Below are 25,750 nucleotides of genomic sequence, written 5' to 3'. Positions count from 1 at the left end.
TGAGCAGAGCTTGGGGTGTAGTGGGGCTGCCTATGCTGGGTGCCCCGTGCTGCCGGAGGGGGACTTTGGGCTCGCTTTTCCCGTCCCCTTCCCTCTCCTGCAGCGGCCACTCCTCGTGTTGCTGGGTGGGGTGATGCTCCGGTGGGCCGAGGCCCCCTCGTGGGTGTGCTGAGTTCGAGGGGGCTATGTCTCTCCATCACAGCCTAGTGTGGAACCAACTGGTGCCTCCTGGGGCACCTGCTTTCCCCTGAGGTGCCCCCTTGGCTGCCGCGGGGAGCGGGGCGGTGCTGAGGCCGCTGCAGCCCGGGCCCGGCGCTGGACGCGGCCGCTGGGGCTCCCAGCCGGGCCCTGCGGCGGGCGCTGGGACCCGGGGCAGCGCGCGGAGCCCCGCCCCCTGGCGCCTAGCCCCCTCGGGCCGCTGCAGGCGCCCTCCGAGCCGCTCGGGGCGCTGCAGGCGCCGCGGGCTCCCGGCTGCCTTGCGCGCCTCCCGTCATCCTTTGCTCTCTCTCCGCGGCTGCCGCCGCCATGGTAAGTGATGCCGCCGCCGCCATCCGCCGCCATCCGCCGCCGGGGCTGCTCCGCCCGGGGCGTGGGGCGGCTGCCGGGAGCGGGGCGGGGAGCGGGGGCCGGGCGGGCCAGAGGAGGCCCTGGGGAGGGGGCTGGAGAGAGGGCCGGGGTGAGGCGGCCGGCGGGGCCTGAGCGCGGTCCCGCCGCTTCCCACCCGCCCAGGGACGCGTCCGGACGAAGACCGTGAAGAAGGCCGCCAGGGTCATCATCGAGAAGTACTACACCCGCCTGGGGAACGACTTCCACACCAACAAGCGGGTGTGCGAGGAGATCGCCATCATCCCCAGCAAGAAGCTGCGCAACAAGATCGCGGGGTGAGGCGGGGTCAGGGGGTTCCTGCGAACCTGCATCCGAAAGTGATCGCGGCCCCGCCCGTGGCCCGGTCACCGATAGTGCAGGGAGAGGAGCCCGACCGCCTTCCCGTGCCGGGGGGGCCGCTCTCGCCCTCCGGGCCCTGTTGCGGTCGGACACTTGCCCAGCCCGGGGGACCCGGCCGCGCAGTTGGGGGAGGTGGGGGGAGGGGCTCTGGCAGCGGGGGGAGCCCTGGACGGCGCCGTGTCCCCCGCAGGTATGTCACCCACCTGATGAAGCGCATTCAGAGGGGACCCGTCCGAGGCATCTCCATCAAACTGCAGGAGGAGGAAAGGGAGCGGAGGGACAACTACGTCCCCGAGGTGAGGCTCTGGCTGCGCTCAGCGGCGTCGGCACCTGTCGGTCCCGCCCGGGGGTGCCTCCGTTAGCGGCCCCTCCTCAGCCCGGGAGCCGGTGGGGCTGGGGTGGGTCGGGGTACCCCCTCCGAAGCTGCTGCCGGGGGTGGGAAAAGCAGTTCGGCACTGCTGCCGCTCAGCAGATGATCCCCATCCTTGATTTTCCTGGCTTAAAAGGAGGGAAAAAAAATAACTGGATGGGATGCAGGTAGATATTTCGGAGTGACTTAAAGCCTGCTGTTCAGCAGATGTCAGTGAAGAGGGAGTTGGTGAAACCCACTCTTGCCTTAAACCTGCATCCTTAGGGGGCTGGTGTCACCCGGAACAGGATTGTTAACAGCGCAGGGCGAGGTGCAGGGCGAGGAGCTCCCTGTGTTCAGTGGGGTCGATCCCGTCTCCACCAAACCCTGTAGCCTTCAGACACGGTGCATCTTGCCCCCCCCCTTCCAGATCTCCCTGATCAGCTTCTGGTAGAGCTGCTGAAGGCAGGATGAGGTGGTGCTGGTGGAGGAGGTCGCCCCTGCAGGGACCCGGGGTGGGGAAGCTGCTGTAGCTGTTGACGCAGTGTTAGCTGAACCTGTGTTATTTGTGGATTCTTACAAAAATACTGGTGTAACGTAGCCTCTTGGGGAAGGAAGCATGTGGAGATAAAGTTTGGGGTCTGGAGAGGGCTGGAGGAGGTTGCTCAGGGATTCAAGAGCTGGAGGCCTCATGCATTGAGGGTGGGACAGCCCAGATGGTCACTCATCTGGCACTGTGGTGGTGGGGCTCCAGCCCTGGGGACTTACATCACAGGATGAGCGTGAGTGTTGGTGGTGACCACTAGGACTGGTGCTGCAGTTGTGAACCCAACCCAGCTTCTCTGGGCAGCTGTGGTGTGGAGCTGGTTTGGCCTTGGGTTCCCAGACACTTGCTGTGGAACAGGCTCTGCTCCCTCCGCGGGGCCTGTGCTGCTGTGGGGCCTCTCACAATGTGTTGGCCAGAGGGCTGGGTGCCAGCGGGGTCCTCCTGACTCGTTCTGTTGCTGGAGCCCTTCCCCACGGTGGGATCTTGTTTGCGGTGGGACAGGACTGTGTTGTGGGGACAGCCTGGTGGCAACAGGGATGTGGCTGTGGGGCTTCCTCAAACTGTGTCTCTCTCTCCTTTGTCCCCAGGTCTCTGCTCTTGACCAGGAGATCATCGAAGTGGACCCAGACACCAAGGAAATGCTGAAGCTCCTGGTAAGTGGCCCCAGCTGTCCCCAGCCTGGGCAGCAGTCCTGCAGCCCCGAGGGGCTCTGGTGTTGGCTGAAGGCTTTGGCACTCTGGGCATGTGGAGGGGGTCCCTGTGCCCTGCAACCTGCAGGTGAATTCATCCCCATAGGGCTCTTGGGAGGGGAGCAGCATGGTGGCTTTGCCTGGGACCCTGCTGGCAGGGCAGGTGTGCTCCTTGCCCTCCCCTCCTCCTGCAGCACCCTAGGGTGCTGACCCAGGGGCCGCCCTCTTGGCTCGCTGGGTGGGGGTGAGTGGGTTCATCCCTAAAAAGTTCAGATTCCCTCACCAGTGAGCCAGTCTCTGGAGTGGGGTGGTCGTCTCCCCTCTTACTGGGCATGCAAGTGCATCCTTCATGCTACCACAGCCTGTTCACGCTTCCCACTCCTCTCTGGCAGAATCTGCCGCCACCATCAGCGGGGTCAGGCACAGATGGTGGGCAGGGTAGTCGAGTTGGACTGATTCCAGTCCCTCACTGTTTTCCAGGACTTCGGCAGCCTGTCCAACCTGCAGGTGACACAGCCCACCGTAGGGATGAACTTCAAAACACCCCGAGGAGCGCTCTGAGTCAGTCGCTGTATTGTCACTTTCCCAATAAACGTGAGGAATCCATCTCAGCCTGCCTGGTCTTTGGAAGCCTGTGTCTGCAGGGTTGAGGGAGGGCTGGTTCCTTGGGGTGCTGTGTCCCAAATACAGTTGTCCAAGGCTTCAGTGGCTGAGGAGGAGTCGACACCTCTGTATTTGCTGGCATACCTTTGGGTTCTTTTCTGGCTGTTTGGGGTATTGGGTGCAAAGCTGTTACTTTAGAGGCTCTCCTGCTCTGGGCACAGGGATAGGATGACCATGGTGGCTCCTCAGGGCTTGCTGGAGCTCCCTACCCTTAGCACCTCCTGGGTTTGCCTGCGCCTCCTCAGAGCACACCGCTCAGGGCACCTGCTGTGCCAGAATAAAAGTTGCTTTTTGTAACCACGTTGGTCGCTTTGACGTGCTTAAGTGGAAAAGTTTTGTTGCTGGTTTTTGTTGTGTGAGGGGAGCGCGCTGGGCAGGGCGCTGTGCTTGAGGGTGAAGCCCAGTGGAGATGGGCACTGGTGAGGCTTGTGCTGTCCCTTCCCCACAAGGTGCTCCATCCAGCAATTTCCCCAGGGTGCAACTGGTGTGAAGAGCTTTGAGGTTCACCCCCCAAAGCTCCTGTCCTGTGCAGAGGCTCTGCTTGGAGGCAGAGACCTGCAGGTCCCTGCTGTGGCCGTTGGCGTCACCTGGCACCAGGCCTTGGCAGGGGCAGGCAGCACTCTGGGGCACCCAGCGGGGCAAGGTCCCTGGGCTTCCCCTCCCTGCCTGGTGGGTTTTGCTTAGGGGGGCTCTGGGGCCCTGCGCTCAAAACTTCGGCAGACCCCGGAGCTCCATGTGTGCCCTGCCTCTTCTGCCAGCCCCACAATGGCTCCCACTGGTGAGCGTGTGCCACGGGTGGCTGTGGCTGTGCCATGGGGTGACTTCTCCCTGAGGGGAGCCCTCAGTGTGTCCCTCCAAGGAAAACTAGTGTTTGCATTCACATCTTAAAACTGCCAGTACAAATAAAAAGGCAAAGGGTGTTCTGGGGACAAATGTCTATAAGTTTGCTGTGAAATGTGTTTTAAAGTGTTATTTAAAGAAGAAAATGTTTACAGAAAATGTAGTCAGGTATTTAAATATACATCAGATGCACTGAGCTGCACTCAGGATAAGCCAAGCAGGGATAATTTATAAATCCCCTGTGTATCATGGAGATTTAACTCAGAATTTGCAGCTTGATACCACCTATCTCTTCGTTGTCTAGCTAAAACATGGGGAGAATGCAGAGTGACAGGCAAAATAACCATCAACCTGCAGAAGGGAGCGAGCAAGGAGGCATCCCAGCACCTCAACTATGGGATTGAATTTCCAGACACAACCAATAGCTCTCTGGCAGCTCTTAAGTAAGTTTTTGATGTGAACAGCCACCTGTCACTTACAATTTTCTCTTCATTTTAGTCTTCACATCAGAATAAATGTTGATTTCGTTCTGAATCCAATACACCGTGTAGCCGGAGGTGCCAGGAATGAAATCGTGGAGCTCTCCAACGTATTTCTTCATGTCATGAGCAGAGGCATAGCCTGTGAGGGGAAAGCGTGGGTCTCACCAGGGGAGCTGCCTGCTTCTCTGACACAACAAGGACAATGGAAAATGAGAGTGCGGAGGGAAAGGGAGTGATTCCAGGCACACTGTCAGGATTTCCACTGCTGTAAGTACTGGGAGAAAGTGAGGAGCATGCGGGGGGTCCCTGTTTCACCCGTGGTTGCTTTCAAGCATATTTTCCACTCCTTAAAAATCTACCAATGCCAAATGTTACCTGTCACCATGTTATTCATCGGGTATTCCTGGAGGGCACGGTATGGAAATTCCCCCTGGACTGCTGCTGCGAAGCCTGTTCCTTCTCCACTGCTGTGTTGGGAGGGTGGGGGGAGATCCATATGTTATTTCCTATGCGTTGGGGATCTCTTGAAATCTGGGGGGCGTGTCCAACCAAATCCTACCACTGAGGGCAGGAAAATACCTTTCGGCCAGGTCTAGCATATCCTCCTCTACTTCCTCACAGCTGTTCCTCGCTGCCTCTGGTTCATCCGTCAGATCTTCATTGGGCTGCAAGTATCAACACAGAGTTGAGTTAAAATTGTGCCCTGGGTACCCTGAGATAGTACCTGGGTAGTCTGAGAGAGTGTTATTTTCAGGACTTGTGATTTCAAGCGTAATTTACATATTACATAATGAAATTTTAGATTTAATTAATTTTCACTGTACAAAACGAGAGCACCGAGAAGTTGCTCTGAGCAGACAGCAGGCAGTGTTTTGGAGTTACATGAGGAAGGAAAATGCCACACAAAAGGGCTGAGCTCAAACTGCAGCAATTGGCATCCCCAGAAGGATGTGCTGGGGAGACCAGACATCTGTCTGGTTGAGGGAGCAATCCCTCCTGCATGTCCCCTTGGGATGTCGCACTGGGAAGGACACACAGTGCAGCAAGCAGAGGGAGGCTTGATCCCATGTTTGGGCTGAGGGTCTGGGATGAAAACCAGGTTCCCTGAAGTTCATACAAGGATATTTTTTAAATCTGTTCTTCCTGTAGTATAAATCTCTCATCTTACCTGTTCTGCAAGTGAATCACCCACCTGCTCCCAAATAAAACTACCAATTTTCCTTCTGATTTCTGCCAAAAACAAAAAAACAAATGACTGTGAGAGCATCAGATAATGAGACGGTGCAGCTGTCACTGCCCGTGCAAGCCCCCACCTCTCGCAGGTGCTAGCAAGGGCGCTCAGGAGCCCTGGCAGGAGCGCACAGCACCTAGCTGCTCGCTAACGCCATCCGGGTGAGACCAGTGGCGAGTGGTGTCCCTCAGGGGTCCGTACTGGGACCAGTATTATTTAACATCTTTGTCAGGCAACATGGACAGTGGGATCAAAGGCACCCTCAGCAAGTTTGCTGACACCACCAACCTGAGTGGTGTGGGCAACACACTGGAGGGACAGGGTGCCATCCAGAGGGACCTCGACAGGTTTGAGAGGTGAGACTGTGCAAACCGCATGAAGTTCAACAAGGCCAAGTGCAAGGTCCTCCACATGGGTCGGGGCAGTCCCAGCCACAAGGACAGGCTGGGCAGGGAATGGATCGGGAGCAGCCCTGAAGAGAAGGGATTGGGGGTGCTGGTGGAGGAGAAGCTCAGCGTGGCCCAGCCATGCGCACTTGCAGCCCAGAAAGCCAACTGAGCCCTGGGCTGCGTCACCAGCGGCATGGCTGGTGGGCTAAGGGAGGGGGCTCTGCCCCTCTGCCCTGCTCTGGTGAGACACCCCCCCAGTGGATCTGGCTCTGGGGCCCCCAGCATAAGAAGGACACGGAGCTGTTGGAGCGAGCCCAGAGGAGGCCACGGAGATGCTCAGAGGGCCAGAGCCCCTCTGCTATGGAAACAGGCTGAGAAAGATGGAGCTGTTCAGCCTGGAGAAGGGAAGGCTCCAGGAGACCTTCCAGCACCCAAAGGGGCCCACAGGAAAGCTGGAGGGGGGGGGGGCTGTGTGCAAGGGCCTCAGTGACAGGACAAAGGGAAACGACTAAGCTGGAAGAGGGAACATTTCAATTAGATATTAGGAAGAAATCCTTCCCCATGAGGGCAGCGAGGCGCTGGCACAGGCTGCCCGGAGAGGCTGTGGGTGCCCCATCCCTGGCAGTGCCCAAGGTCAGGCTGGACGGGGCTGGGGGCAGCCTGGGCTGGGGGTGGGTGGGGTGTCCCTGCCCCTGGCATGGGTGGGGCTGGGTGATCTTTAAGGTCCCTGCCAACCCAAACTGTTCCATAGTTCTATGTTAATAGATAGAGAATGTAATAGATGGAGCATCCTCTGCCGGCAGGGAGGAAGAACCATTCCCAGCAGAAGGAAATTCCCTCCACCTAGAACAGAAGTAACTGGAGGTTCTGGTTTGCACCACGAAAAGGCTGTGCTTATGGGGGAACCCCCAGGAGAGCAAAACCCTGATGGGCTTTTTTTCACCCTGACCTTCTTGCAGGCAGGCGGGTGGCAGGACAAAGTGGCCCAGAACCACCAATGGGTTTGGTCCCACGCTGGTGTTCCCCCACGCAGAGAGGTAACGAGAGTGAAAGACTGTAGCTCTGTCCTCCAAGTAATCAAGGCTCTCATATATTCTGGAAAAGAAAAAGACAGCTGGTTTCCAAAGGTAAAAGGGGAAAAATAAACAAACAAAAAAAAAACATTTCAGAGGGATATTGTCATTCAAACTAACCTGCTCCAATATTTTTGCCAAAAGCACCTAATTTTCTGTAGTTGTCTAACTATGAGACTCTACCAGCAACACCCCATTGCAGTCCCAGCTGCCAGCACCTCGTGAAGACCAGCCTGGAGGAAGGATGCCAGGGACCAGGTAAACACATATTTTTAGCGACTAAATGGCACTGCTTCACACTCTGCTCTCAAGATGAGACTGGTTCTTTTGAAGGGGGGAAATGTGTTTTTTATTTATTCTTTACCCTTCTGGTCCCTGCTCAGGCTCATGGCGCAGTCCCCAAACAGCAATGGCACTAGAGCTGAGCAAGAAAGGGTGGGTGGAGGATGTTCAAGCACTCACTGTGCTCCTTAGAGGGGAATTGAATATTGTTTACTAGGTTTAAGGGTATGAGTAATGATTATATTTTCCAAAAAAAATAATCTGAATATATCTGAATATATATGTATATATTAAAAAAAATTATATGTAATTCCCCTTGGGGGAACAACCAACCCAGTCCAGTGGGATGTTGTGGCAGAAAGAAGGTCATTACTTTGGGTCTTATGGGATTCCCCTCCTGCAGCTAGAGTGGGTGGCTGAAGGATTACAAAAATCTAAGCCAGTTTTAAGCGATCATGTTAAAAAAAAGCTGTTTGGTCCAGCCTAGCAAGGCCTGCTGCAGAGCACTGCAAGAAAACATTGTAGTTCCCTTTCACATAAATATATGCACATGAAATTGAATATATAGAAATATTCACTAGCTGGAGGAAGACCCTGAATAGCCTTTCCTTGTATTTGTACAAATGTTGTTGAGCTCTCTGATTTTTTTATATTAAGCAAGCAGAGGCAAAATAGCAATTCAGCCCTTTTCCAGCCATTTTTACCCCCATGCTTGCTTTCGGAGTTAACTCACACTGGCTTTTTAGCACCTGGTTCTTTCCTTGAGAATGGTGTTGCCTCTGATTTAGACCCTGAGTTTCCCAGTAGATCAATTCAAAGGCAGCAAGAAAACCAGCACAATTAGTTTAATTTACACTAGAGTTAAGCCAACCTAACATATAGATGGTTTTTGCAGCTGTTTTCTGGTTTGTCTAGCTACAGTTAGCATGGGTGTGAGTTTTCAGACCCCACTAAGCAGTAAAACCCCAGCAGACCTGCACCAAGCACTCCTGACTTTTAAAGGATGCTGGCATCTATTTAATACTTTAAATACATTAAAACTGTTATCTATGCCTTCATTGTTTTTTTGCTCTCTACAGATGTTGTGTGGACAGGGCTCAATGTGAGCGTCAAACAGGGCTGCAGGCATTTCCCTAGCAAGGAGGGTGCTGCTGGCGTGGGAGTGACATGGAGGGGACAGCTGGGGGACACGGCCCACCTGCAGGTGTCTGGGTGGGTGGCATCGCTGCTGAAGAGGTAGTCGGCATCCCGCCAGTGGGTGAACGCCCCACCACCAGCCGCTGTGAGGGTGAGAGGGGGATGATGGGGACAGCTGCCCAGGCTGGTTGTGGGGCCACAGGGCTGCACCCCAGAATGGGAGCTGTGATGAGCCTGCCATGGCTGTGGGTCTCCCACTGCCCCGTTGAGGAGGACTCTGGCCTTGTCCTCAGCGTGGGGGCACTGTGGCCTGCCCTGGCACTGGAGGGACCTGCCAAGCCCATGCTCTGCCCTGCTCTGGGGTGTCGGGCCATGCCCCCCTGCTCAGCCCCACTGAGGGGTGATGGGGCTGTGTTCCTACTGCCCTACCCCACTGAGGGGTGACGGGGCCATGCTGCCACTGCTCAGCCCCACTGAGGGGTGACAAAGCTGTGCCCCCTGCCCTGCCCCACCGAGGGCCTGTGTCAGCTCCACACCCCCGGGGCTCACCCCGGGACCCCTCACCCCACAGCTCCCGCGGGCGTGGGCTGACACTTTGTGAGAACCAGGCGCGGTGGCCCCGGAACATCGGGAAGCGGCGGCGGGAGGAGGAGATGCCCTGAGGGGCGGCGGCGGGAAGCCCGAGGGGCGGCGGGCGGGCGCTGAGGAGAAGCCCCGAGGGGCGGCGGGCGGGCGCTGAGGGGCGGCGGCGGGAAGCCCGAGGGGCGGTGGCGGGCGCTGAGGAGAAGCCCCGAGGGGCGGCGGCGGGAAGCCCGAGGGGCGGCGGGCGGGCGCTGAGGAGAAGCCCCGAGGGGCGGCGGGCGGGCGCTGAGGGGCGGTGGCGGGAAGCCCGAGGGGCGGTGGCGGACGCTGAGGAGAAGCCCCGAGGGGCGGTGGCGGGAAGCCCGAGGGGCGGCGGGCGGGCGCTGAGGAGAAGCCCCGAGGGGCGGCGGGCGTTTCCAGGCTGGCCTCGCCCCCCCGAGTCGTTCAGGCACCGGCCGGCGAAGTCGCGCAGATACCGAGCGGCCCCCCAGGCCCCCCCGGCCCCTGCTGCCCCAGCCCGTGCTTGCCCGCGCCCCGCGGAACGCCCCGCAATGGCGACGGGCGGCTGCGCCGGGACCTCAGCGCTAGCGTCCGGGCCGTGCGGGTGCTCAGCTGCCTCTAGAACCCGCCGCGGCTCCCACCAGCTTGTATCATCCCTGGAAAGGGGACGGGACGAGCCATGGAGCAGGCGGCACCCGCGGCTGACTTGCCCAGGGGAAGGCGCTGGCAGAGCCGAGCAGCCGCCGCCGGCCTGGATCCTCCCCGCTCCCGTCGGCACCACCTCCTGAATCTCTTCCAGCTTCTGCAGAAAGGTGAGGCGAAAGCCCTCGTACCGTGACCACCTTCACTGCCCAGCCCCAACCCCTTCCCTCTGCCCCACGGGGGGAACGAGCTCCCCTGGAGATGTTCTGTAGTTTTTTTCTCAGTAGGTGATGGCAGAAGAGGAGGTACGGAGAAGAAAGCAGCATGTCTTTGCCCAGACTGCATGTTACCCCATGCTGTCTGCTGCATCAGAGCCTGCAGCTGCCCACCAGACCCTATCCCCTTCAGACGGTGCATGCATTGTGCTGCGGAGGGAAGAAGCCATCCTGCCAGACAGCATGCGATCACCGAACCTGGTGAATACGGAGCAAGCCCAGCCCAGCAGGGCACACGGGTGAGAGACAGCCACGTGAGGGCTCAAGCTGGTCTCCTCTGTGCTTGGACTTTCTGCACATCCCAGGGGAAAGATTTGCTAGTGCATATACTTAAGCAAAGCTGAATATGCCCTACGAGGTCATAAGGTGTCAGCAGTACTGAAAAGTGATACTGAAAAGCCCCTGGCCTTTGATTCTTACTCATTTTTAATTAAGTTTTTACACAAGCTGAAGAATTAGTTCTGCTTGCACTTGCCTTCCCACGAAGGACTTGGTAATGCTGGCAAATGAAAGGAGAAAAAGGTAAGCAGAGATGTTAGGCCACACTTAACTGCTGTGTGGTGCATGTAAGCCAGCTTAGTTGAGCTGAAATGGGCCAGCCTGTGTCAACCAGCCAGGACTAGTGTGGGGCTGTGCAGCCTTCCTCTTGCAGTAGGAAGAATGAATGTTCTGGCAAAACCATGCTGTGGCTATCCACCTTTACCCACGTCCCTGTGAGTTGCTTGCTGGAGAATGAGCACATGGCAAATGCATTCCCACAGAGCTGGAGCTGTGGGGGCAGAGCCAGGACTGGATGTGCTGGGACTCTTTCACTTGGTTCCACTTCTGTTGGAATACGCCTGTATTCAGCCATGTGTCTCAAACGATTTCCCCCTCCTCTTGCACCCATTCCTTCAGCTGTTCTTCTTACCCACAGGAACTGGTGAAGCTTTAAAAGCTCCAAAGAGACATGATATTGAAGAAATTGGTCTTCAAAAAAGTTCTCTTAGAGAGAGAGTTACTCTCCTAAAAACACTTGTATTTGATTGACTTAGGAAGTAGTTTGCTTGCAGCAAAATTGCTTGTATTTCATAAAACACAAATGAGGCTTGTTTCATGCTTGTCAAGATATCCCTTAACTCCTCCATCCCCTGGGAAGTTTTGCTGAAAAGCCAGCAGCAACAGTGCAGCTACCCCTTGGGTACCTTCGGACTCCCCAAGCTGCACCCCAAGGATGCCTGATAAAACAGAGGTGGTTTTTCTAGGTACAGTCCTGAAATTCAGATGTTAATCAAAATTAGCCAGCCTCTGGGATTGTCATGCATTGTTCTCCCCCAGAGGGGGGATTTTTGAGTAAGCCATCAAAATACTTCCTAAGTTAAACCACAAAAACCCCACAGATGTAATCAGGGCAAAGACTTCCCTGGTGTGGGAAGTAAGTTTCCTTTGGAGAGGTGGTTGTCTCATTTTGCCTGTGCCACAGTGTCTTCAGCTTCTGCAGCTGACTCCACTCACATCCTAATTGGGATGAAGCTTTTCTGTTGATGTGATGCACTCAGCCATTACTCTGGGTATAGTAAAGAGCATCTGGGATGCTCTTGGGTATAGTAAAGGCAAAGCTGAGGTGGTGGTAGGCACTTTGGTGGCTCTTTGTGATCCAGAGGAGGCGGCCAGGATGTGGCCTTGGGCTCTCACAGCAGGCTGTGCTGCTCTGCTGGGGTTTCTGGAGAAGCCCAAACCTTTTCCTCCTTCCCAGACCATCTTCTGCCACAGAAGGACCGCTGCTGGGGCCAGTGCGGTCCCTGGCTGGTCTCCAGAGCATGGCTGGTGTTGCAGGGTGAGCTGTGTGGTGGCTTTGCTGTCCCATGCAGGCTGATAAGTGTTTGGCATGACCACCTAGCAGTGACCTTCCCACCTCTCCTGTTTGAATGCTCCTCTGATGAGCACAAAGGGATTCCCATAACCAGTCCCTTCACCTCAACAACCTCTGACCTGGGTGTTGGAACAGCAACAGTTTGGATTTTTCCTAATCCTTAACAGAAAATGTAGCTATACTGGGAAAAGCTGTGAAACAAGCAAGAGATTCCTCAAAATCTCAGGTGCATGCTCTGCAACATCAGTCACAACAAATCTTAATATATTTAAGAGACATAAAATAGATGACACCCATTGGGTTGCCAGGAATCCTTGTTCACATGAGATCTGCACAGATTAGATCCTCCTTGATCCAACACTCATCAAGCAACCACACCAATTTCTTCATAAAATACAAGTGGGCTGAGGGAATTCTACAAAGTAGCACCATTTTTGGGAAGTGCCATCAAACCCCCCAAGGTACAGGGAAGGCTGGCCCCCAACAGGGCTTCCCAGTGGGGTCAGCCACTTGCAGAAGAGAAAACCAGAAATGAAAGTAACTGACAGGCCTATCTGCTTCCCTCAGCCCAGTTTTACACCACATACTGCCAAGCAGTGTCAGCTGCCTCCTCCTTGAAGCAGGCACCAGAGCCTGCTCCATCACCCCTTTTCCTCTCACCCAGCTTTAAGATGAGATCTCATGTCCCCAAGGTTACTTTCTCCTTTTTATCCCTGTGCCTTCCCTTCAGAGCCACCCAGGAGCCTGCGGCCATGCAGATCCCACCCAAACCTTTAATTTTTTTTGTTTGGTTAGGTGTTTTTTTTTGTTACAGAGAAGTGTTCCTGCATCTTCACAGCAGGGTAAAGAAAGTGCAGCTGAGTGCAGTGCCACCACGGTCCTGATTCACCCTCAAGCCAGCAGCCATCAAACCTCATAAAATAAGCTCATCATAGGACTGAAGAAACATTTTAAGGACTGAAGTTCTCCTATTTTATTTAGATAAAAATCCTGTAAAATTCAGGCATCAAAGAGTTACAATGGCTCTTCAGCTATAAATATCCACATTAGTGATTACGTGGCTAAAAGACTCAGTTTACATACCCCTTGGGGTGAATGGCATTTTAATGATAAGCATTTAATAAAGAAGGATTTCTGCACTGAAAATAATTGATCATCATCATATCCGCAAGCGTGATGCGAAGAAGTGACAGAAGCTCAAGAAGATTCTTACTTGCAAGGCAGAATTTTTCAGACCTGCGTGGGGGAAGAGGAGATTGACATCAGTCACACGTTCAGGTAATTATTTTAGGAAAATAAAAGTTTTACACAAAGGAATTCCAACTGCAGAGTCCCAGCTGCAGGCAGGCAGACCCACCTTCAATTACATTTAGACAAAAATCCTGCAGAAACAGTTTTTCCATCCCCTCCTTGGTGGGGATTCAGGGTTCAACAAGGAATCCTCTGCCAAAGCAATCCCTGTTCTCCACCCCAAGCACCAGCTGCATAGATATTCTCCTTCTGTCCTGCTCTCAGCTCCTCCACCCCAGCTCAGTAAATCCCTGTCTTTTCCCAAGAAGAAACACCTACAGCAGTTTTTCTGATTTACAAAGTTTGACTCACAGTATTGTCTTCAGTCTAAAAGCCTTTGATAATTACCTTCTGGTCCACTGTGAGTGGCATATCAAGTAAGGTCTTGCCAAGGCTTGTCCTGAGTGCTGTTAATAATTATCCAGCCTCTACCAGGGTACGTAACTACAGCGTTTCAACCAGCATCACAACTGTCAGGTAGGCTACATACCTTTAGTTTTCCTTTCCCTATCAAGGGTTATACTGATAATTGCCCAATTGATAAATCTAGATCAGTTATGCCGAGACAGTTTGAAGAACCCAGAGCCCTCAGACAATGAGGCTGAATAAAACCAAGGCTGCTTCTGGTTTGGCAGCAAGGCACCGATTTGTGCCTTGTACATCCCACATTACTAAGCCACCATGCCACCTGCTGCAGGATTAGCCAGCTGCCTCCCCCAGGTCATGGGGATTTCCAGGCACAGCAACCTCCGCCCCAACAGACAGGAGATGGCACCGAATGGTCTGGAGAAGCACTGCAGGACACATGACAACCCTGAACAATATCTGGCAGACACACCAAAGCCATGTAGGAAAGTTTTGCTTCAAAGGGCTTTCTTTGGAGCAAAGGAGACTCTTGTGAGTAAGGTAAGGCTGAGGACTGGCCAAAATAGCAGGTAGAAAGGGTGGGGGAACAGCCCTGCTGCTCATCAGTGGCAGCACTGTTGGGTTTTTTTTTGGGGTGGTTGCTTTTGTTCCTCAGCTGTACAAGCTACAGACTCCCCCTGGCCCCATGACAGAAAGGGGTCCATGTTCCCCTTATCAGCACAGCATAGAGCACCAGTGCCACTCACCATGATTATCCCAGACACAGCTTAGAAGTCTGCATCTGCAAGGAAGAAGGGCAGAGCATTAGGCTTCAGGGCAAGCAGCACCCCCTCTCACCACAAGCCCACCCCTGCCAGAAACAGCCCTAGCGCAGTAGCCAGAGTTGCCCTTGCTTGGAAGTGTGCTTGCTGTAGCAGGCTGGGTCACCACCATCAGTCCCCACTACTATATCCTTCTTTATATTTACCAAATACAGAACCAAAAATCACCGTATCACCCATCTCTTTCTCAGCAAATTCACCCAGAAGGATGTTAGAGTGCTCCACTCAGAGTCGTCGGACACAGCACAACTGAATACCTACGGATAATACCAAGGGAAGTCTTCCCAGCCTGCTGCTAACCAACGATTTCACAGGTATGTATACAGACCCTTTTCAGCAGCCCTGCTGCTGCAATTAACCAAGCTCATTTTACATCTATAACACAAGACCTTCAAAATCCACCCCATTATAGCACCCTGTTTCCTAAGAAGGGGAAGGGACGCTGTGGATATAACCGAGCTGTGGCTTCTGCACATGAACAGTGGCAAAGCTTGAAGAAGAAGGGACACGATACCCCATCGGAAAGACTGCGGCTCTGGGAAGGCAGAATGGGCCACCCTGCAAACGTAGATGTCGCCCTTCCTGGGGGTGAATGTCACATATGCCAGGCGCTGGAAATACCACTTGTCATTGAAGGACATGTCTGTGTACTTCACGTTGCTCATGGGCTCCCCGTTCTTGAAAAAGGAGATGTTGATCTTTGGAGGGTGAAAACCACTCACAAAACAGTTGAGGGTGTTTTCCTCCCCGTCTACACCATGGTTGCGTGAGTACACCTCCACCTTCGGCGCCTCTGGAGGGGAGAAGGAGACGACAGTGAGAAGCAGGGCTGCAGCTGGCACCCGCCCGCCCGGACACGGTAACAGACGCCAGCCCCCCCCCCCCCCCCCCCCCCGGCTCACATCGCCAACAGGCCCCTCACCCTCCCTCACGGCGCCTGCCGCCCCCCAACCCGTACCGGCATCAGGGCCTCACCGCCCCCCCCTCCCAGTACCGAGCCCTCACAGCACCTGCCCCTAGGCCAACCTGTACCGGTACCCGGGCCCTCACTGCGCCCCGCACCCCCATACGCAGTTGCCCACCGACACCCCCGGTAAGCGGTCCCGGAGCCATCACTACACCCACCCCCATCACCAACCCGTATCGATACCGGGGTTCTTAACGCGCCCCCCCGCCCCCCGCCCCATCACGCCGCCCCGGGCACTCGCCATCCGCCTGCCCCAGGCCGAGCAGCGCGGCCAGCAGCAGCAGCGCAGCCCCCGCCGCCATCCCGCCGGCCGCACCCCGCGCGCTTTGGTCCGCCTCGCTCGCGCGCCGCCTTTTATAGCCCCTGTCGCGCGCAGCCAATGGCGGCGCGGCGCTGCCCGCGCGTCATCGGTCTCCAGGCGGAGCGGCAGCGCGGAGGTTGCGCGACCCGTGCTTTCAGTTTCGGGCTGAGGCATCGCCCGGGGCCCGGTTGCCCCGGGCGGGGGGGGGCTGCCGGCACGGCCGGCCCCTCAGGGATTGAGGCACCAGAAGCGTGAGGCGGCCCGGGCGCCAGCCGGGCCTGGGTGGCGGCTCCCCTGGGCTGGATACCCGCGGTCAGGAGCCCCCGCGGGAGCAAGTCATGGCGCAGCGGCTACAAGGTGCTTTCATGACTCCGGTCCCTCCACAAAACGGGGGTAAAACCCACCTCTTGCGGAGGATATTGCAGCCTGGACCGGCATCACCCTGGTAGGCAACACTGGCATGGTCTGGCCACCCTTCTTTCTGAGCCTTGGTTTGCTCTCTTTCGAAGCCTGGGCCGGAGCACCTCAGTTCGGTGGCCACAGGCTGATGGGTTGATTGTTGTGCAGGCACGGCATGGGCTGCCCAGCGTCAAACACAAGAACCTGAAGGTCAAAGAACTAGGGTTTCTGGTGTCTCCTCTAGAAAAGATGTGAGAACCGAAGCCTGGCTAAGCTAGGTAAGGCTCCAAGTGGCCCTGAAACGCTGCTTGGAGAAGTACAGCAGCTTTGAATAGCAGCATTAAGAAAACTAAGGTTAAAAATGGAAGATGAGCTGTTATTAAAAAACACATAGGTATTTTTATATGCCTAGGAGTTTGTCTGCTTGTGGTCCTACATGTCATGGTACTGCTTACCTTTAATTGCTGTTTCAGACTAGGAAGCAGATATGTGTGTATGGTCTTCTATCTAGCTATGTAAGGATTAAAAAGTTAAAAAACTAAAGGAAAGAAAGAAAAGCCACTAACAGTGGAAATAAAAGAGCAGTATCATAGAAATTCTCTAACACTGGGCATCTTTAAGGCTTATCTTCTTAATACATCACATTTAAAAACCTAACTTAAGTCAATAAATTACAAAGAATATCCCCCTCCCAAAGGCAGCCAGTAGATCAGCAGAGGCTGAGCAAAGGAAAAAAACCTGCAGATACTTCTTATCAATCTTCCTTGGGCCAGCTCAGACCAGCTCTTGCTGCATTTGTGAGCTGCCCAGCCAGCAGTGCCAGCAGCCATGCAGCTGCTGCTGAGTGGACTTGCTGATAGATAAGGGGATGCAGCTGGTGCCAGAGACCTGAGATCCTTGGTAAGGCTCTGGCAGCAGTAAGCCCAAACTACTATGTTCACAGCTGAGCTGGTACCGGGGGTCACTGCCTTGAGCCCGACCCACAAGCTAGTCTGGCTCTGCTCAGGTGAGTGACCCCCTTGGCAGAGGCTTAATTACACAAATACTGATTGTAGCACATGGATCCTTTATTTGTGCTGACACCCAGGCTCTGCCGTTTGGGACCAGGAACCCTGGAGAGGACTCTGCCTGAACCAGCAACACCTCACAGGCTTTCCCTGTAAAGAGAAGCTGAACTACGAGCTTCTTCTATAGGATGTTTCTAAAAGGCTACAATGGTTTGGTTAGAACAGCCGAATCTTCCTCTTTCAGGGCAGAGAAAAATATTTCAGGGGTGGGTGAGGTCCGACGCGGCTGGGGCGCTCCCGGCACTCGAGGCGAGGGCAGCACGCCGTGCTTCGCTGGACGCAGAGATTTACAGTGTCCTCGCCTCAGTTTTCTCCCCGGTGCTGCCAGATCTCCGAGCCCCGCTTCCAGCCGGCGCTGGCACCGTGGCGGCTGCAGGGGAGCGAGGGCTGGGGGTTCCTGCGCCCCGCCGGGCACCGCCCGACACCCGCTGCGGCAGGCGGGGCCCCCGCGCCGCACCCCAGCGCCCCGCCCGGCCGAGGGGCGGGGCTTGGCCGAGGGGCGGGGCGCCGCGGCCGCGCGCGGCTCGGCTGGGCGCCGCCATGCTGTACGGCAGGCGCATGCGTGGTGGCGCAACGCCGCCGGAGTGGCGGCGGACCGTAAAAGGCGGCGGCGGGGGCAGTCCGGCCCTGTAGAAGGACGCGGGCGGGCGGGCGGTGCCGCGGGATGGCGGAGGGCGGCGAGCCGTTTGTGAGTGCCCGCCCTGCTCTGCCCGGGCACGCTGCTCCGTCCCTGGGGCTGCCTCCCCTCCTGCTTCCCTGGGCCACGCCCCCTTCTCCTCGGTGCCGGTTCCCCCGGGGCTGCCTCTCCCCGGAGCGGTCGGTACGGGAGAAGACACTGCCCTGGAGGTCCTGGTGGGGTGCCCTTCCTTGCCTTGTGCTTGGGTGCTGTTCATGCCCCAGTAGTGGGGTGTTAACTCTGAAGCCTAATGGTGTCCCTCAGCACCAGCCATGCTTGGCATCCCCTTGCACTGGCCGGGGTCACCTCCGGGCAGCCACCACCACGGTCCTGGCAGGCTTCGGTGGGCTCCTACCCTGCACTGAGCCAGTGGGTTCTGCCCTTGCTGGCAGTGCTGGTGGCTCCCACTTTTCCCTTCCCAGCTGTGGAGCAATTGTGAGCCCTGGGTGCTATCTGGCCCCACCAGTGGGGTGGGGAGGAGATTGGGTGCCCTCTACTTAAGGAGCATGTTAGGGTTACTTCTCCCTTAGTGGGGACCCTGCTGCTTTCCCCTCTAGATTCTCAAGGACTACCTGCTGGTGGAAGATGCACCTCTGCTACAGGAGATGGCTGAGGATGATGAAGAGCTCAACATGTACAATGAGATGACTTTTGGGCTAGGTAAGAGTCCCAGTGTTGGGGAGATTGGCCAGCACCTAAGGGGGTGAGGAGGATGGAGGTGGGTGAGTGAAGAAGGTGTTCTCCTGTCTGGTGAGGATCTGGGTTGGGAGCAGGGACCCCAGTGGGCACTGCCCAGGCTCTCACCCACCCTGATGTGCTCTCCTTCCCCTCTCCAAGACCATGACTCCACTGAGGAGGGCACCGCAAAACCCCTGATGTCTCTGGAGGTGAGCCCTGTGTTGAACGAAGAGGTGGCAGAGGAGACTGGGGAAAAGCTTGAGCCTGGAGTAGCTGAGCAGCTGGAGGAGCTGGGAGAGCCCCAGGAGGAAGGTGGGATGGAGCTGGATGCTGAGCAGATCTGCTCCGAGTTGGAGGAAGAGGAGGAGGAGCTGGGGACTGAGGAACAGGAGGAAGACCAGGAGCCCTATGAGGAGCCCAACAACTTGGGAGACCCGGCGGTGATGAAAGCTGTGCAGAGCAAACCCACGCTGGAGGTGATGTGTGAGCGGAGAGGGAGGGGACCCACACCTGGTCAGCAGGCGGAGGGGCTGGTGGGACCCTGCTGCTTCCCCTTCCATCCTCACACCTGCCAGCCCTGCCCCACGGAGGCACCAGGGGGTAGCTTGGTCCCTGCCTAGGGGAAAAAGACCTGCCCCGCAGGGCTGAGTATGTGCCTGTAACTACTTCTTTGCTTACAGAGTCAGGACTCAGCGGTGCTGGACAGCAAGATTGGTACTTGCTGGGCAGAGTTTGGCAAAGAGGATATGGTAAAAATGTTCCCTCCCATCTAGTGACAAGGCTGAGTGGCCCCTGCAGCGTCCCCTGCCCCTCTTCTCCTGTCTTCCTTCCCTGCACTGACCATCTCCCTGTCTTCTAGCTGGCGATGGATCCTGCAGTATGGGGTTCCTGCCCTGGTAGCATCCCACCCCACCACGTGCTGGAGGTGGGTACTCCCAGCCAGGCCCCCAGGGAGCAGCCGAGGGCTCCCTGGTACCCTGGGCCAAGGGTCATGAAGGTGATTTGCAGTGACCAGGGGACATCCAAACCCTCATCATGGGTCTGGAGGTGTATGGCTATGTCTCTTGGGTGCCAAGGCTCTGGGCAGAGGTGCCCACCCTAAGCAGAATCTGGGTTTGAAGGCAAAGCTGTTGAGTTTGGGGGGACTGGCATGCTGCCAGGATGGGAGCCTGGCGGGTGCGTGGTCTGATTGAGCAATGACTGAAGATTTTGGTGAGCTGCCTGCAGCTGGTGGAGCTAAGCTGGTTCCAGCTGGGCCCCATTACCACTTCCTGCTGCATCCTCCCTGCAGGATAAAGCCATCCTCCAGGTCCTGGAGAGGCCCCCACCATCCACCAATGTGGCCCTTGACTTCCTCGGCTCCCCCATGCAGAGGAGCTACAGGGGATCTCCCCGGCTCAAGCACCCTGACTCAAGACTGATGTCTCCCAAGTCCTTCCGCCAGCGCTTTCTCCAGCAGGTAACAGGTTTTGGGGGGCTCTTGCATCCCCTCTTTCTCTGCCCTCCCCTCCCCAGAGGTGCAGCCTTGAGGACAGGCTTGTCCCAGCAACACCTCCCATCTCCTGCCCTGCAGCAGTCACCTCTGATACCTCTCTCCCCGTGCTCCCCTCGGCCCTTCACGCTGGCTCACAGACCTCTGCTCTTTGCTTCTAACCAGGTAACACATCAGGCTATGACCGCTCTGAGGGTGGTCCTGGAGCGGCAGTGAATGGGGACAGTGCCTCCCCAAAGCTTTGCTACCCGGGGCAGACTCTGCAGCTCTGGACCCTCAGAGGGGAAGGCTCAGACACTTGATCGCTTCTCTTTCCCTCTCCAGACCACAGGGTATGCTCCTCCAACGCCTTTCCGGCCCATGTCACCTAACATCGGCAGCCCACCACGGTCTCTTGCCATGCACTTCGGTCCCATATCTCCCTCTTTGGACCCTGCTCTCTTCCTCAGTCCATCAGCCAGCAGCCAGCTGAACCTCAGGTAGCAGGATTGCAAGTGGAGTGCCTGGGTGGGACTGGGGGAGCCCCACAAAGCAGCTGGGGGGTGTCTCCCCTCTGGGGACGGCTCTAGTGTGGGTGCTGAGCCCCCTGACCCTGTCTGGTCTCCTTTGCAGCACACCCAGCCATATGACCCAGCTGCACCCCCAGCACCAGCGGATCCTGACCCAGCGGCAACAGCAAGATGAGCAGGCGCAGAGGTAAGGGGCTCCTTGGGGAGCTGTGGGGTGCTGGGAAGGCTCTGGGCAGTCACAGCAGGTGGCAATCTTCTCCTGTGCTAGTATCTCTCCCAAGAACTTGTGGTCTCCTAAAGTGGACCCTTATGCTGGGCTGATGACCTCCAAGGAGAAGGACTGGGTTGTCAAGGTGGAGATGATCCAACTGCAGAGTGAGAACATGGATGATGACTACTACTACCAGGTGAGTTCTCACCAGCAGCACTGGTGGCTTTATTCTCCTCAGGGTTGGGACTTCATCTCTGTGGGAGCTTTAGGTGCCAGGGTTTGTGGTTCCTCCTCTGCTGGCTATGCCTGTTGTTACAGACGTACTACCACCGTCTGGAGCACAGGCAGGCAGAGGAGGAGCTGTTTGGCGGGCGCAACAAGCAGGAGCCCCCCAAGCTGGTCACGCCATTCATCCAGAAAGTGGAGATGTATGACTCTGGTGAGGAGCTGGGGTGGGTGGCTGGCAGCTGGGCAAGTGGTTGTGGGACGTAGTCTCATTGTATCCAATCTCTCTTCCAGTGGTGCGCATCGCGGGCTCGCTGGGCCAGGTTGCAGTGTCCACCTGCTACAGCCCTCGCCGGGCCATCGATGCTGTGCACCATGCCCTTGTGGAAGAGGTAGGTGAGGAGAAGTGTGGCTGGTTGGCTGGGGGATGCTGCTCCAAGCTTTCCCCGGGCCCTGGAGCAGCTTTAGCTGGAGCTTTAGGCGCTGCTGTGACTGCGCATGGGTGCTGCCCCAAGTCACAGGATGGGGCACACAGTTGGAGCAGGTGTCACCTTAGTGATGGCATCTTGTCCCCAGTGAATGGATGGGATGCAGCTCTGGGCAGTTGGAGCTGGCCACAGCCTCTCTGTGGGATTGCTCAGTATCCTGAAGCCACCTCTGATCACCCTTGGGATCACCTGGCCCAGTGCTCTGCTGCTGGTGGTGGTGTCAGGTGCTGGTTGTAACTGTTGTGCCTTCCTTTCTTGCCTCCTGAAGGCTGCGGGGAGCCACCGGCTTCGGGCGCTGCACAGGATTGAGAAGGTGAGTGAGCCACAAATCAGGGTCAGGTGGGATGGTGCAGATGCTTGGGTTTCATCCGAAGAGCTCTCTGAGGGGACACCTACCTGGGTAGGAGTCTTGGACAACCAGTTGGTACAAGATGCTCCAAGCTGCCCCCTTACCCTGTGCCATTTCACCAGCTCTTTGTGCAGCTGCTGGAAGTGGAGGAGGCACAGCGGAAGATGTCCCTGGGCTTGGAGGAGCAGCAGCAGCCCTCCTGTCAGGAGCAGAAAAGCCAAGAAGTGGAGCATATCTACCAAGCTTTGAAAATCAGGGCTTGCAGCAGTGAAGAGTGAGTTTGCACTCTGGGGAGAGGGGAGCAGGCAGCATGTCCTGGTCCTTATGGGGCTTGGGTGGTCATGGATGAGTAGTTCTAGGTGATGGGGAGGGTTGGATCTTGTCCTCAGTGTGTCACTGTGTGGCCTGTGCTGACCCTGCCCATGAGCCCCATCCTCCACCAGAACTGATGCTGGTACTGTCCGGATGGACAGAGATGCTACAGGTCCCTTGGGATCTGTGCCAATGGAGCCTTTATCCTCAGGGAGGCAGAGGATGAATTCCTGCAACTCCTGTGTGTGCGGAAAGGCAAGAAGCTCACAGCCAGGCTGCTGCCCCACCTGAGCCGGGAGCAAGCAGAGAAGATCCTGCTGACCATCACCCACCACCTGCCTTTCCTCATGAAGAAGGATGTGTTGGACGAGGCAAGTACCTCCAGCCAGGGCAGGGCCATCCCAGACCGCTTCCTTCCCCCATCTGCTCTTGCTGGGGTGCACCCTGGGTAATGGGGGAGGGGGGGCCCTGTCTTGCTGGGTCCCAGCATGGCCAGGCAGCTGGTGAGGGTGATATGAGACAGGAGACTCTTTCTTTTCCTCGGGAGGAGGAGAAGGGCCTCCAGGAGGGGTTCAAGCAGTCCTGGTGGCACTTCCCACTGGAGGTGTGTGCAATGTTGGCCTCTGCCCCCCAGGTGCTGGGATGGGGCTGTGGCCATGACAGGTCAAACAGTCTCAGATCCCTGCTCTCCCCTCTGCCCTGCCCAGTCTCTTCCCCTGCTCTACAGCCCGTTGAACGAGGTGGTGGGCAGGATGACCTTCAGCAAACTCATCAAGATCCTGCAGGAGATGACCAGGCCTCTCCATGAGTCCCCTGAGCTCCCCCTTGCCATGGCCTTGAAGAACCAGGTACAGGGCCCTGAGGAGGGCAGAGCCTTGTGGCATTCCTGGGGTGCCACTGCTGCCAGCCATGACGCTCCTCCTTGTGCCTCCCTGCAGTTTGGGATCTCCTTGCTCTACTCTCTGCTGAGCCATGGCGAGAGGCTGCTGTCTTCCGATGTGCCGCTGGAGCCATGCAGTGGGGACTTTGAGACATGGTGAGGGACTGTGTGAGCAGTGGGATATGGGGTTCAGTGGCTGGTGGGGAGCTCACCCTTTGCATCGATGCCCCCAGGACAGACACAGTGTTCCTGGTTGCCCGGGAGCTGTCACAAGTGCCTAAGGCCTTGCTGGTGGAACCTCTCTTCTTGCCCAGCAACCTTCTCTCTCTCTTCTGCCGCTACCTGGACAAGCAGACTGTCCACCACCTGGAAGCCAAGATGGAGTGAGTACTGCCTAGCACTGCTCTCTGCCTCTCCTGGGGATCCTCCAGGAGAGGAGCAGTGGACAGTACTGGTCTCCCTGCTGCTGTCCCCTTGGACATGAATCTACAAACTTCCACCGGGCTGAGCTGATGCCTGTGGCTTTGCTACTACTTTTTTGGGGGCAAGTCAGCATCAGCTGCTGGCAGTGCAAGTGTGACGGCCTGATGCTCCAACCTCATACTTTCCCTGCAGGTGCTCCCCGCTGCCATCGGAGGCTGCCATGCCATGCTGAGCCCCGGGAGCTGGGGATGGGAGCAGGGGTCAGTGGTGCCAGGAACAGGCAGGGCCCAATGCTGTGACTTTGAGTTTCAAAGTAAACATTTACCCTGGTGCAGGGCACTGTGGGTGAACCGGGCACTGGCAGGGCTGGCGCTCAAAGTCTGATGCTGACCTGCCTCGGTGCCTGGGAGCACAACACGGGGAGGCGGGTAATTTATTTTGGCCTTGCACCCAGCAGCGGTGAGCGCTGGATCACAGTGGGTGTTGAGGCAGGGTCTGCACAGGGGCGCTGGGAGCACCTGGGGGTAAGTGACTTTGTCTACAGCACTTGAAATAAAATAAAAGTGATTAATGAGCTCCTCTGGCTCCTGCAGGCAGTTTCTGCTGTAAGCACGGGGGTCCTGGAGGCATCACTTTGGCATGGAGACCCCTGATCAGGGGATGGTTGGGATCTGAGTGTGCAGGAAAGGGGAAGGAGGAGCAGGGGGGGATGTGCAGAGGACAGAGAAGGAGGATAAAGGGGCATGGAGGAGAAGGCAATGCGCTCAGAAGGGAGCAGAGGGAATCAGAGGATCAATGTGGTTGGGGACAGAGGAGAATTGAGCCCCCCAAGGGAGAGGAATGGGCCAGAAGAAAAGGGATGTGGTGGGGAAGATGGGGTCAGAGCTTTCCCTGAGGGTGAGGAAAGATCTGTGCATGCAGGAGGATGCATCTGGGTGCAGATGCCAAGGATATGGGGCATCTTAAACATAGGCGGGTGGGTAATAAAGCACCTCTTCTCTCTGCTGAGCTCTCAAAGTCAAATTAGTCTAAAGGCTTGTAGAAATGGTTGTGATGGGAGTACCTTGAAGAATCTTTCTTGGGGAATTTTAACTGACCATGACTACCACAAGCTGATCCTCACTTCTGCATTATTAGGGCTGAGGTGGGTGCCAGAGTGCAATGTCTGGTCTCATTGTAGAAATCTTTGTGGCTCCTGCCTGGCTCTGTGGTGGGATTTCCCCTAATCCTAAGGGACATCTGAGCCTAGGCCACCTATATCCATCCAGAGGTCTGAACTTGATGCCCAAAGCTTGCGGTACATTCAAATAAGGCTTGTGCCAGAAAATTGTCTCTTCCTCAGGCTGGTAGCTATCATGTGCCCAAGCTCCAGCCCCATGTAGATGAGAGCAGATGAAACTCTTCCTTTAAACTGACACCCTTGAGGCCAAACTAATGCACAATGAGAACCTGCAGAAAATAAGGATGTGACTGGTATGTCTGAGTGGTTGGGTGGGATTTATCTCTGCTGTTTAACAAAACTCATGTGTCAGCTTCTGAAACACGCTTCAGAGGACCAGCCAAGATGCCTGAATACAGCTGTACAGAGATGAGATGCCACAGATGTGATGCAGGACCTGGGAGGACCCCTGCCCTTTGTGCTAGAGGTGGGGTGCAGGCTGTCAGTCACCTAAAAGGGTGCAAGGTCTAGCTGGAAGGAGCTCTGGATCATTCTGGCAGCTGCTTTTGTCATCCTGATGTCTCCTTTGCTCATGTTGGTGTTTTCAGGCTCAGCTTTTTTTCTGTTCTCAAAATCAGGTTTGCCAAATGTGGTTCAAAGCCTTCTCCACTTGCTCTTTGCACTTTATTGTTGGAAAGGTCTTTGGGACAGCTACATCATGTCAAAAGTGTGACACTGGCAGGTTATCATCAGGGTGAAACCTGTAGTTTCAAACCCACTGAGGCAATCTGGGAGGATACCTGCATGGTGACCCCCCTGCCAGCAAAAGGGTGGAACTAGCCACTACAAACCCTAGGGATGATTTCAGACAGAAGGGAACCAGCAGCTGCTTACTGATTTGCAGGAAGAGAGGAGGACACGGAGTCCTTCAAGATAAGGATAAGCAATGTTATGTTTTCAGCTGGCAACAGAGCGGAGTGCAGACCTAGCACGAGTGCTCCTCACCTGAGAGCCTGGATGAAGGAAGAAAGCGCTGTGTGATTGCAGCCATGTACAAAACAAGTGCTCTGATGCAGAAGGGCTGGAGGTCTCGGCTGGCTTTTGCTGCCTTATTGCAGGAAACAGCTAAGGTGAAAGAAGGAAAATCCATCTCTTTTGG

At 56.2% G+C, this 25,750-nt stretch overlaps 4 protein-coding genes, 2 long non-coding RNA genes and 1 other non-coding gene across 10 annotated transcripts; 5 read left to right on the top strand and 2 right to left on the bottom strand.

Annotated features, from left to right (window-relative positions):
* Positions 1-419: 419 nt before the first annotated feature.
* RPS17 (ribosomal protein S17) lies at positions 420-3,136 on the top strand. The gene is made up of 5 exons (XM_040601832.1): positions 420-528; positions 730-881; positions 1,136-1,241; positions 2,429-2,494; positions 3,011-3,136. The coding sequence occupies exons 1-5, from the start codon at positions 526-528 to the stop codon at positions 3,089-3,091; spliced, it is 408 nt and encodes a 135-aa protein (XP_040457766.1). The 5' UTR covers positions 420-525; the 3' UTR covers positions 3,092-3,136.
* LOC121092117 lies at positions 910-1,037 on the top strand. Its single transcript, XR_005829198.1, has one exon. It is a non-coding gene; the product is annotated as a small nucleolar RNA SNORA71 (small nucleolar RNA).
* Positions 3,137-3,267: 131 nt separating the features above from the next.
* TERB2 (telomere repeat binding bouquet formation protein 2) lies at positions 3,268-9,255 on the bottom strand. The gene is made up of 7 exons (XM_040601833.1): positions 9,192-9,255; positions 8,689-8,770; positions 7,085-7,230; positions 5,684-5,745; positions 5,095-5,180; positions 4,891-4,982; positions 3,268-4,654 (listed from the first exon to the last, which is right to left on the bottom strand). The coding sequence occupies exons 1-7, from the start codon at positions 9,253-9,255 to the stop codon at positions 4,509-4,511; spliced, it is 678 nt and encodes a 225-aa protein (XP_040457767.1). The 3' UTR covers positions 3,268-4,508.
* LOC121091726 lies at positions 7,154-8,543 on the top strand. Its single transcript, XR_005829020.1, has 2 exons — positions 7,154-7,262; positions 7,353-8,543. It is a non-coding gene; the product is annotated as an uncharacterized LOC121091726 (long non-coding RNA).
* Positions 9,256-9,599: 344 nt separating the features above from the next.
* LOC121091851 lies at positions 9,600-10,527 on the top strand. Its single transcript, XR_005829058.1, has 2 exons — positions 9,600-10,021; positions 10,139-10,527. It is a non-coding gene; the product is annotated as an uncharacterized LOC121091851 (long non-coding RNA).
* A 2,409-nt stretch (positions 10,528-12,936) lies between these two features.
* B2M (beta-2-microglobulin) lies at positions 12,937-15,751 on the bottom strand. The gene is made up of 4 exons (XM_040602084.1): positions 15,664-15,751; positions 14,970-15,248; positions 14,381-14,415; positions 12,937-13,214 (listed from the first exon to the last, which is right to left on the bottom strand). Exons 1-3 carry the CDS (start codon positions 15,722-15,724, stop codon positions 14,402-14,404), a joined length of 354 nt encoding a protein of 117 aa, XP_040458018.1. The 5' UTR covers positions 15,725-15,751; the 3' UTR covers positions 12,937-13,214; positions 14,381-14,401.
* Positions 15,752-15,896: 145 nt separating this feature from the next.
* PATL2 (PAT1 homolog 2) lies at positions 15,897-23,994 on the top strand. Of its 4 annotated transcripts, XM_040602258.1 has the most exons (20): positions 15,897-16,168; positions 16,291-16,400; positions 18,423-18,525; positions 18,703-19,019; positions 19,224-19,292; positions 19,403-19,468; positions 19,835-20,002; positions 20,117-20,200; positions 20,360-20,514; positions 20,648-20,731; positions 20,813-20,951; positions 21,074-21,194; positions 21,275-21,372; positions 21,737-21,781; positions 21,940-22,091; positions 22,341-22,500; positions 22,837-22,977; positions 23,068-23,165; positions 23,243-23,392; positions 23,625-23,994. In XM_040602258.1, exons 3-20 carry the CDS (start codon positions 18,471-18,473, stop codon positions 23,662-23,664), a joined length of 2,142 nt encoding a protein of 713 aa, XP_040458192.1. In that variant the 5' UTR covers positions 15,897-16,168; positions 16,291-16,400; positions 18,423-18,470; the 3' UTR covers positions 23,665-23,994. The 4 variants fall into 4 exon arrangements, with proteins under 4 accessions (XP_040458192.1, XP_040458193.1, XP_040458190.1 ...); XM_040602259.1 differs by lacking the exon at positions 16,291-16,400; XM_040602256.1 differs by lacking the exons at positions 15,897-16,168; positions 16,291-16,400 and adding an exon at positions 16,414-17,344.
* The last annotated feature ends 1,756 nt before the right edge of the window (positions 23,995-25,750 follow it).

Source organism: Falco naumanni, chromosome 7 (genome assembly GCF_017639655.2).
Source record: "Falco naumanni isolate bFalNau1 chromosome 7, bFalNau1.pat, whole genome shotgun sequence".
NCBI lineage: Eukaryota > Metazoa > Chordata > Aves > Falconiformes > Falconidae > Falco > Falco naumanni.
Note: the sequence above shows the minus strand (reverse complement) of the source record. Positions and strands in the feature narration are given on the sequence as shown.

What these genes read in the sequence shown, in the direction of transcription:
- RPS17 (XM_040601832.1), top strand. An exon ending in GGGACAACTACGTCCCCGAG is followed by an intron (nt 1,242 to 2,428) that starts GTGAGGCTCTGG and finishes CTTTGTCCCCAG; the next exon opens with GTCTCTGCTCTTGACCAGGA. An exon ending in AGGAAATGCTGAAGCTCCTG is followed by an intron (nt 2,495 to 3,010) that starts GTAAGTGGCCCC and finishes ACTGTTTTCCAG; the next exon opens with GACTTCGGCAGCCTGTCCAA.
- TERB2 (XM_040601833.1), bottom strand. Translation starts at nt 9,255, where the DNA reads ATGTTCCGGGGCCACCGCGCCTGGTTCTCACAAAGTGTCAGCCCACGC. An exon ending in ACCCACCCAGACACCTGCAG is followed by an intron (nt 7,231 to 8,688) that starts GTGGGCCGTGTC and finishes TTTCTTTTCCAG; the next exon opens with AATATATGAGAGCCTTGATT. An exon ending in ATGCTAGACCTGGCCGAAAG is followed by an intron (nt 4,983 to 5,094) that starts GTATTTTCCTGC and finishes CTCCCAACACAG; the next exon opens with CAGTGGAGAAGGAACAGGCT.
- B2M (XM_040602084.1), bottom strand. Translation starts at nt 15,724, where the DNA reads ATGGCGGCGGGGGCTGCGCTGCTGCTGCTGGCCGCGCTGCTCGGCCTG. An exon ending in CGGCCTGGGGCAGGCGGATG is followed by an intron (nt 15,249 to 15,663) that starts GCGAGTGCCCGG and finishes TCTCCCCTCCAG; the next exon opens with AGGCGCCGAAGGTGGAGGTG.
- PATL2 (XM_040602256.1), top strand. Translation starts at nt 17,318, where the DNA reads ATGTTTCTAAAAGGCTACAATGGTTTG. An exon ending in AGCAGCCAGCTGAACCTCAG is followed by an intron (nt 20,515 to 20,647) that starts GTAGCAGGATTG and finishes TCTCCTTTGCAG; the next exon opens with CACACCCAGCCATATGACCC. An exon ending in CGCTGCACAGGATTGAGAAG is followed by an intron (nt 21,782 to 21,939) that starts GTGAGTGAGCCA and finishes CCATTTCACCAG; the next exon opens with CTCTTTGTGCAGCTGCTGGA.